This window comes from Cryptotermes secundus, unplaced genomic scaffold (assembly GCF_002891405.2).
Source record: "Cryptotermes secundus unplaced genomic scaffold, Csec_1.0 scaffold821, whole genome shotgun sequence".
Taxonomy (NCBI): Eukaryota; Metazoa; Arthropoda; class Insecta; order Blattodea; family Kalotermitidae; genus Cryptotermes; species Cryptotermes secundus.
In genome coordinates, this window is record NW_019734976.1 from 197,018 (window position 1) to 207,559 (window position 10,542).

The following is a 10,542-nucleotide window of genomic DNA, read 5'->3' on the forward strand; positions in this document are numbered from 1 at the left end:
GGAGAGTGGGTGGTGGTGGGGTTGTGTGTGTGTGTGTGTGTGTGTGCGTGCATGAATGCATGTGTGTGTGTTTTTTTGCACATCTACAGAAGTGTGCATGCTTGGGGTGTGTCTCTTTGTGTGTCTGTGCATGTGTGGGTGCGTGTTCAAGTGATGTGCAAGTATCATGACATTTTATATTTGAATGCAATTTGAATCTTTATTCCCAGTACTTTTAATGTGAGTAGTAAATTCAGATATCGTAATTACAGTACTGTTAATGTTTTAAAGTTGTAATTACTGTACCCCATATATTTTGATACTGACCATGGAAGGAACCATATCCCAAGAAAAGAATGAATACTTGCTTTATTTACAGCTGAGTAATATTCATTAATTTAACTGTTGAAACTTCAAATTTAAGTTCAAAATTATTTACAGGCACTTTATTGTGATGTGCGACAACTTATGACATACATCAAGGAAGCTCATGGTGGAGTATTTCGGCGTGTTGCACTCAGTGGGCTACTGGAATCTGCCAATCGTCCTCATAAAAAGGAACCCAGCATGCAGACAACAAGGGTCATTAGGTGTGCATCATTTGCTAGTTAAAAGATATTTGAGGGGATATGTGTGTATGTTCATGAGTAATCATGTGATAAAATAATATGACACCTGAAATCCAGAAGTTAAACCAAAGGCTATAAAATGAAATTTGGTGGCAAACTTATTTTGACAGATATTAGTACAGGTAAGGCATATCTACTACTGGATGGTGACAGAATATTATTTGACTGGGATGTAATGCCATGTGTTGTAGTAGAAGTTCACCATTTTTTTTTGCAGGAACGTACTGCTTCAGTCTTCATGGTCAGAGAATAAGCCAAGAAATTATCCAGCAAGAAACAGGGTGTCAAACAAAATGAAACTCATACTCAGTTTACTCATTGACCCTGAAGATGGAAACAGTATGTTCTTAAAAATATCAGTGAGCTGGCTGTAATAGAATAAGATGTTTATTAGACTGTGCTATGGAGGGCTGGATTGACAGTGCCTAGGCCTTTTCTGTATTTACAATTATTTTTCACAAGAGAAAAAATATCAGTGAACTGCTATTGGACTATACAGGTATGATGTTACATCCCAGATTATGTGTTCCATAATCACTGCTGTAAGAACCTCATATCCAACATAGTATGACATGTCCGGGGTTCTGTGACAAATAATTAATGGATTATGGATTTGGGGAAGCAGTTTATTGGAGAATTACACAAGGCAGAACTACAGACAATTATGACACACGGTAATTATAACTCTTCATAACTACGAACATTGATCCCACTCTGATGTTCACTGTAGCTACGCCACATGAAGACTTCTGTCAGTTCTCTTGCTTCTGTTCTAATCTTGTGTCTCTTCTGGTTATCTGTTTTGTTGGACGACTTGTTTGCAACTACACTAGTCACTACAATCACTCTGACAGAACTTCTTCTAGATGATGCGACCTGATTAGCCCGTCTTCTCTGATTTTGGCTGAGCGGGTTTCTCAGCTCTGCTCTGCTCACCACTGGTCTCTCTTCTCACTTCTCTTGGTCTGTTCTCTGATCTGATTGTATCTGGTGTAATCTCCCTGAGGTAGGATCTCGGCGTACCAAACAGAAAGCACCATCTCCAAGGGTTCCTGTTTTGCGTTTTCCGATGCAATGCTCTCCAGCATATTGGTTGTTGCAACAACTAGCAATGGTTCGGTAACTATTACCTAGGAAAATACTATACGAAGCTCCGCTCAGCAGGTGGGGGATCAGGCTTTTAGGTGTCTCGTCACAATATCCTTTGATTTCTTCACTACACAGTGGTAAATGTTCATGTTTACATTAATGAACTAAATGCAGTCTCACAAATCCCTCAAAGAATTTTACTTGATACTAACCTGTGCTCTGTTTGCTGACTATAAAAGTATTAACATCATGGGAAGAGGTTTTTCTACACAACTGCCTCCACTTTGGCCCAGGTTTGATGCCAGGTGAGGTCATGTGAGATTTATGACAGGGAAAGTGGCACTGTCTTGGTTTTTCTCTCAGTACTTAGGTTGGCTCTACCAATTATCATTCCATCACCAGTGTTGTTATAAAACCAACTTAAGAATGAAATCTACATGATAAAACTAAACCCATTTGGTGGTAAGTATTTAAATTGTACTGTCTTCTGGTATGTGCTGCTATGTAATAAAATAGAAGTTACTGACATTTTGGAGGAATGTACACCTCCACTTTCAGGGTCAGAGAGTAAGCTGATGAAGTGAACAGCCAAACAGCAAGCAGGGTTTCTCTAACTTGTTTCTAGCTGCTTGCTTCTTTGCTTCATGAGCTTACTCTTTGACCCTGAAAATGGAGAGGCCTACATTCCTCTGAAACAGTGGCAACCTGCTTCCAGAGTGAACAATGTCAAATCCTGCCATTGCATTGTCATTGCTGTGAGAACCTCAAGTCTGATCATTTATTTTCACAGAAATACATGTAATGTGTTCTTCATTCTTGAAATGTTTAATAAAGTAAGTTAGTTTTCTCTTTAACCAGTAGTGTTAAAATAAGACTGGCACCTTATGAAGTAAAATGCCAACCTTGCAGATTTTGCAGCTATGTATCCACTGAAATTTCACTATCATAAGAGAATATAGGAGGCAGTATAGAGAATGATGGTGTTTAATTTAATTTAATTTAATTTAATTTATTCTTATATTCAGGTAGATCCAATTACAGGGCAAGAAACAAGTTGACACACCACTGGATATAGTATACGTCAAAAATCAAAAAAAATTTCCCAACCAATCACTGGAACAAGTCAAAATAACATAATATAAAACAACACAGTTACTAAACATAATAAAATGTGACTACAACAAGACTTAAATACTAGATGAAAACATATTAACTATTTATCTTATAAAATTCATCCAGTTTATAAAAACAATGCATATGAATGGATATTATCAATAAACAATACAGTATCAACTAATCAACTAATCACTCACACATCAAAAGAAAAACTATAAAAACATCTAACATGCATGAACAGTAAATGTAATAAATAACTTCTCTCAGAAGTATACTAAAAATTATTATGGTAATAAATACATTCATAAATAAATAAATAAATTCATAAAACAAGAGATTGCATGTTAAAATAAATGAAAGTCACAGTTGGTATATATGCAGATCTAAAGTAGATGATTATTTATATATTTTTAGTTAGTTAATAGGACTTGTCAAGGTTAATTTTAGATACTATTTATAAGAACCAAGATCACCCCTTGTGTTCCATTCATAATATTCATTTAAAGTAAAAATGAACCAGCAAGAAGAAACTCTTTTAGAGCCTGTTTGAATTTAGTAATATCATTTAATAGATTCCTGATGCCTTGTGGTAGATTACTGAATATCCTAATTCCTGAATAATATACACCCTTCTGCACTTTAGCTAATTTATTACTTGAAAAATGTAAATCAAAACCTTGTCTGATGTTAATGTTGTGTATAGCAGAATTAAATTTAAATATGTCTAAATTCTTAACAACAAAAATTGATACAGAAAATATATATTTAGAATATAAAGGCAGAATATTTAACTGCCTGAACAGTGGATGACATGAGTCCTTATTTCTTGCCTTCATAATAATTCTCACTATTCTTTTTTGGATTTTGAAAATGAAATTACTATGAGTCAAATTGCCCCAAATCACGTGTTGGGTATATAACGCGACAAATAACTTCACGCTGTCTTGGATCTAGAGAGTTTATTGAACAAATGCTCTTACAATTACACAATTCACAATTTCCCAATTACTGCCATCTGCAGTATCACAAGTATCACAAGTATTGAACCCTGTGGTGCACCTTGTTTAACTTTTTGCCAATCAGAAGTACCCATAGAATAATTGTTATTTATTAATGTTCTCTGATATCTGTCACTCAGGTAGGATTTAATCAATTTTCCAATACTGCCATTAATACTATAAAACTCTGGTTTGGATAATGATTAATTGTTATTTACAGAGTCAAATGCCTTTGTTAGATTACAGAATAGTCCTCCCACTGATAATTTACTATTAAGTGCCAATAAATTATTATTTATTGGATTATACATAGCTGTATCAGTTGTTGATTTAGCTCTAAAATAGATTTGACATTGAAACCAACAGCCTTGCTTCCTAGTAAATAGAGATTTCAGATTGGAATATTTGGCTAGCTATTACACTGACAGTATGTGTAAACCATTTCACTTTCTTATTATATGTATGTCGTAGCCCAATGTATGTACCTGAAAATACATGCTGTGAGTGATTAACACTCCTACTTCAAATTTAGGCCCAGAGACTGGCTTCCTGACTAAACATTTTTCATGTTTTTCCACAGAGATAATTCCTTGGTTTTAGCCACAGCTGCTGCCATCAATGCTCATTATAGTCTATCATTTGATGCCACACACAGCTTCAGTTACTGAAAGTGGCACTAAATAAACAAAGGATAAAAATATGCAGAATGTGAAATAATGTGAAATTGCACTGAAATGTTGTCCTATGGCTGTCATTAGGTAGAGCTACTGTCATTCTCTGGTGGTACAAGAGTAGCTCTACTTGGTGCCCAGCAGAGTAGGAATTTCTATTTATATCTTATCTCTTATCAAGAAAATAAATCCAGTTTCCTAAGTACTGTGTTTATTTTTACAAATAAAATCAAGGGAACTGTGGACAAAGTCCAGAAGAAGCCTTATATGTTGTGTCATACAGTCATAAAAAATGCAAAATTAAATGAGCCATGCCTTTAGAAATTCTTCCACATTATAATCTCACTATGTTTATCAAATTATTGTCACATTTTCATTTCATTCATAGACATAAATTTAATTTTTTGGTTTACTTTCCAATTACAGATTTAATACAGTTATTAACTTTGTTTTAATAGGTGTTATTTTCAGAATAAAATGCTCCTCATAGTACCATAAGTATAAATGAAATTAGTCTTAACAAGGCCAATTTTTATTTATTCAGTATCTGTATGTTGTTTAGCAAATAGCAGAAAATTTATTGCCCATGTGATAGCATTCTTCAGCAAACCCAGTTCCATTTTAATTGTCATTTAATAAATAAAAATTCTGATACCTTTGAAAAGTTGGTAAAATTGTCCTTCACAGCTTCTCTTCCTCCTCCTCCTCCTCCTTCTGCTGGAGAAATGTTATAATCTGGCAGGGTAATTAGCAACTGAAAATTAAAACTGTTTCAAGGATATATTTCCTGTTCCCTCCCTTTTTTGGAAAGTTCTTTATGTGACAGATAACTGTGAGTTTGCACTATAAATTATGACTACATTAACAGATTTTTTTTTGTAATGAACATAATACTAGCTGCTGAAATAAATTTACAGTTGTTTTCAGAGTCCATTTTCTGACATGTACCGAACGTACTGTAAATTAATAACCTTATTCCCGATTATGCCCACCTAGGCCAGTAAATGATGGCAAATGTAAACTCAGACATCATTTATTATTGAGCATAACGTACTACTGTTATAGGCATCTCCATCAGAATGAATTAGATGATACATCAGAGTTTGGAGCAAGTTCTTGCTATGTCATGGATGAAAGAAGTAGCCGAAAAATGCTTGTTAAAAAAAGAAGCACCTCGTCTACTTGTGCAGTAAGTATTGTTTTGAATAGTTCATTATATTAAATTGAGTAAATTTCCTGTCAGCGGTTTCACTCTCATTAACCTCCAATTTCCTTGCATTATGATTCCACATTTCACTCTTGTAACGAAAATGGGTAAGTGTGCTTCACAGAAAATTGTCACATTTTCTGGATGCTTGTAATTAATAGTTGTGTGAAGGGGTACAGCAGTGTTCTGCTTGCTATGTTGATGGGCATTTGCAGAAGCTACAAGTTCCTAAATTTTTGAAGCAAGGATCTATCAATAGCATAACATGGTATCATGTTGTCTGTAGGTGACTGGGTCTTGAATTTTTCTGGTAATAAGAGTAGAGATATTTTATCCAGTCTCATTCTCACAATATATGTATAATTCTAGGATAACTATACAGTTTCTACAGTTATGACATGTTTTAGCCACTATTTTGGTTATCCTCAAGTAGTACTTACACAGTCACTCTCAACTATCTCTGGTGTTCCCCTTCCTTTGGATATTTCTTACAATTCTGGGAAGCTGATATTATTGTTTGTAATATAGGTTTTTATTTGTAGACTTGAATACTGTAAAAATTATTTAAACCTTTGTCCTAATATTCTGAAGGGTATGTGTTATTCATGATAGAAACATCTTTAATTTTTCAGTTTTTTCTTTAAAATCTACAAATCTGCCTTAAATTTGTTTTTTATAATTAGTTAAAATAGATAGGATAATAATAGGAGATTAAAGTTGTTTCAGTTTTATAGCTCAAGGAGGTGAAATTTCTCATCCATAGCATTCATCTTCTTGTACAGGGTTTGAGATTCTTGATGTAATAAGATTATGGTCTTCTGGAATGCGATATAGCTTTACACCCCAAAAGACTGTAATATTAACCCATCAATGTGATGTACTGTGCCCTGCATGCTATGCAGTTGCTGCCTTCCTTTGTCGAGTGCTGTGCCTTGTACACAGATGACTGCTCATACTGTGTGCTTCATTTTATGAATAGCACTTGAAGCACATGAATTTGAGATGTTGTGTGTTGACCAGATTCATCAGTTTTTCATTGAATAAATGATCTTGGAAATGTTGATTGTGAGTCAGCTGTTAGGAGACATGGTGTTGACTAGTAAACATTTCTCAAACTTGAATAGTGAAAATATTTCAAATGAATATTTTTCTTAATCTTAAGACAGTGATCTTCATTCTGGTGACAAGGAAGTAGTAGGATTATTACTAGTTTTGGAGCCAGTGTTACTTATCATGCCTGAATTTGAAACCCCAATGAAAATTCTTCCCATGCCTAGTTGGGGGCTGGGATTAAATCTTCCCCAGGCAGTTAGGATAATCATCTATTCTGTTTTGTCTTATGAAGTGTTGTAGGAATAGTCTAGCATGCAGTTGTCCTTACTCCTTGTGACTCCATCTGGACATGCACTCTGTGATATCCAACAGAACAGTCAAGGAATGAGCATACATAATTCCTCAGTGATATTTAGGTCACTGTGGCATATGTCCCTAATACAATTGCATCTTTAATCACACCAATTGTACCCTGAAGATGTAGCCATTATGTTCCTCCAGAATGTTGGCACCTTTGTACCAGACTACATGATTGTAACCTTCTCCAGGTTCTGATTGACTGGTTTAAACATCTAGTAGTGTATAGAAATCTTGTGTTCCTCAATTATAAACAAAAGTGAGTCATATTCAGCTTAAGAGATTTTAACTGCTGGCTACCAGCTTGGGTAATTAAAACTAGATGTAGCATCAGTATTGTAAAGGTCCCACAAACTTCTGCTATTTCAAGTATAGAATTTTGAAAGGAATTCTGACTGTGTAGCCTAATCTACTCTTTCCAGTTTATTTGTGGTGTCTTATAACTAAATAAGGAACTAGACCTAAGTTTTGCCTAAGTTAAAGAACCTGACTCACTCACTCAAACTAATTTAGTAATTGATTCAATCATTTAATTAATTCCAGAGATCAAAATAATACTATTCACATTGTAGTAATTAAAGATAACAAAAGTATACACCCAAATTTGGATGGTTACGCATGGCATATGGCCTTTATATCTCCAAGCCTTCTTTACAGTTCATATACTCCTGATTCTCTTGCTCATCATAAAAATAACTCATTATGAAATTTATTTTGTCGTACATTATTAGCTGTTTAAATTAATGAACTGTGTACTTCAATGACCAGTATGTAGAACTGAATGTAATTATGTACATTTTGGATATTGGTATATTTCAGAGCCTATTTGAAACTGAATTAGGAGAAGAAATTAGCAAAGTGAGCCAGAGTCCCTTGGGAAATGTGCGGAGGAAACATCACATACTTACACCACGGCAGAGCGAAAGAAATCTTGGTGCTGTGGAGATAGCGCAGTCAACATTGAAGTCTCGCAAGTCTTCACGCTTCCAAATTGGTGGTTTTGGTAAGCCATTGCTACTTTATTACATTTCGGAAAGTGGTATCTACTTGAAATCAGTCTGCTAACATGTAGGTCCAGTCTTGGAATCAAGAAAATTTTTGCAATTTTATACTTTAAATCAGACAATGAATGCTTCCCACTAAAGGATTGTAATTATACTATCAGTTAAGATTGATTATATCTGACATACAGATTATATCACTATACTTAGGCCATGTAAAGAAATCCTATGGATCAGTCCCTTCTACATCTCCCTTCAGCTATCACACTTTCCCCTTTCTCCCTTCTAGTCATCTAGCCATTCTGTGCACGACTGTTGGTAGTGATAACAGCGTGATAACCTTTACTAGCAACGAGCAATCTAGGCTGATCACATGTTTGGTTAATTGGTTTTTGTATGCTGAAGCTACATAATGTCAACTGATGTAGATTTGAAAAGAAAGAAATCAAGGAAGATATGGGCAAGGTCTGAAGGCACCAGGGAATGTAATTTAATCAGTAGAAGCAATTGCAGAACTTGACCAGAAGCCCATGTGAATTATATTCAGTGTGCATCCTGTTGTATGTCATAAGCAAATGGCAAGGTAAGGTTTCCATCAACACAACAAATGTAGTTATGCAGTCAACCAATACTCAGATTTTATTTTTATTTTCAACCGCTTCATGTGTTGGTCCTCATGGGACCATCAGCAGGCAGTAATTATGATCAAATGACTAAAATCATTTGAACTCCCAAATATGGATCCATATTTAGTGCAGTATATTCATATAACAAAATTAGGTCTAGATTAGTATATAGGAAATTACAATATTAACCTTCTCATTGTTAAGATTATATATGTACAAAGAATTATGTTACAGTTGAATTAAAGATATATTAAAAAGATATTTAAAAATATTAACATATTAAAAATTGCTGCCTGTGATGTTTATGTTGGTAAAATGTTTCATTACGAAATAAAACCTCGGGAATTAAATTCAAAGTTATACAATTAAAACCTAAAATATTAAAGTTATTAGAACAATTTTTAAGATGATAGTGTATGATGTTAAAATTTCCTAATATGTTCATAGTTTTTGTGTGGTGTGAATGACTGGTGAATGCCGCTTTGGTGAGAGTCTCTCAGGGTGGAAGTTGTTGTGCTTGAGGTTATGCAGTAGTAAATGTATTAAGGATATTATTACATGGGTTGTTACAGTGTGTTGATATTTATGCAGTGTGTGTCATTGGGTGAAGATGTAAAAATATTGCTATCATTTATATGTGTGTGTGTCCATCTTGTATGGGCGTTGTATTTTGTAGATTAATTCAATATGGATTCATGTTAGAACAAAAAATGCAAGGAAATTATCAAACTATAAATAAAAATGACTCACTATTATGATGAAATCTAACAAAAAAGTAATAAAGTAAAAAAAGTAAAGCTATCCCTGTACCAGGCTGTGAAGGCCCATAGGGTTGTGAGATGTTGAGGGTCCCACACTATCTAGACAATCGGTTCAAAGATGGCGTTAAGGTTGTCAACCTTACGTGCCAGCCGTGCTTTACTCCCCAGGAAAATTATTTAATTAATTCCTGGTACTCATTTCTGTTAGAGGCTGAATAAACCCCAGGGCCTAGTGCGGCTGGAAGGATTAGGTCAACTGAAAAAATCCAGTGACCTCATAGGGACTTGAACGCGCGACCTTCCGGCTTGTAGCATAGCCCCTCAACCAACTATGCTACCGCGTGCCCCTTTACAAAAAAGTAATGCATTCTAAAAATGTACAGAAAACAGAACAAACACTAACTTTTCCAGAAGCAGAAATGAAAGTCTTAGACAGAGGTTTAAAGTATAGCCTACATAACAAACACAAGGATTGGATAAAACTTTTAGCGATAGAAGCAGTTGCAGCTATAAGCAAAATGCACGTAAGAGATCAAATGTATATGAATCAGACTGTAGTAAACAATATCCAAAAACTCATTAATAATCTGGAAACACAAAAGGAAAGTTGTCAAACCCATAAGTTAAAATTAGAATCACAAGATTGGTACATTATAAATAGTATAAAGAAGAAAATAAACCAAAATCAATTAATTGAAACTAAAGCTGGTGAAGGTAACACTTCAGTCATAGTAGACAAAGACAACTATAACAACAAAACTGAGGAATTTGTAACTAATAACAACTATACAAAACATCCATACAGTATCACAAACAACAAAGAAACGTAAGACATAGTGTAAAGAACTGTAGTAACATAATAAATGAAAGTTATAAATGGAAATACAGTAACATGAACCCTAAAGCCCCACACATTTTCTTTTTCCTTGGCACTACAGCCCCAGTGGGCCTAGGCCTACCTCCAAGAACTTCTCCGTTCACTTCGGTTTTTCTAGATCTTATACATTTGGTAGGACTCCTTGGGCGGGTGATCAGCTCGTCGCAAGGCCTCTACC

At 34.7% G+C, this 10,542-nt stretch overlaps 1 protein-coding gene across 1 annotated transcript in view; it reads left to right on the forward strand.

Moving 5' to 3' along the window:
• The window catches only part of LOC111869153 (protein unc-80 homolog), a gene marked incomplete in the record, with an annotated part of 381,072 nt that overhangs the window by 154,353 nt on the left and 216,177 nt on the right, over nt 1-10,542 (forward strand). The window contains 3 exon segments of the mRNA XM_033753297.1: nt 424-569; nt 5,548-5,671; nt 7,919-8,102. Coding sequence (XP_033609188.1) covers nt 424-569; nt 5,548-5,671; nt 7,919-8,102 — 454 coding nt within the window.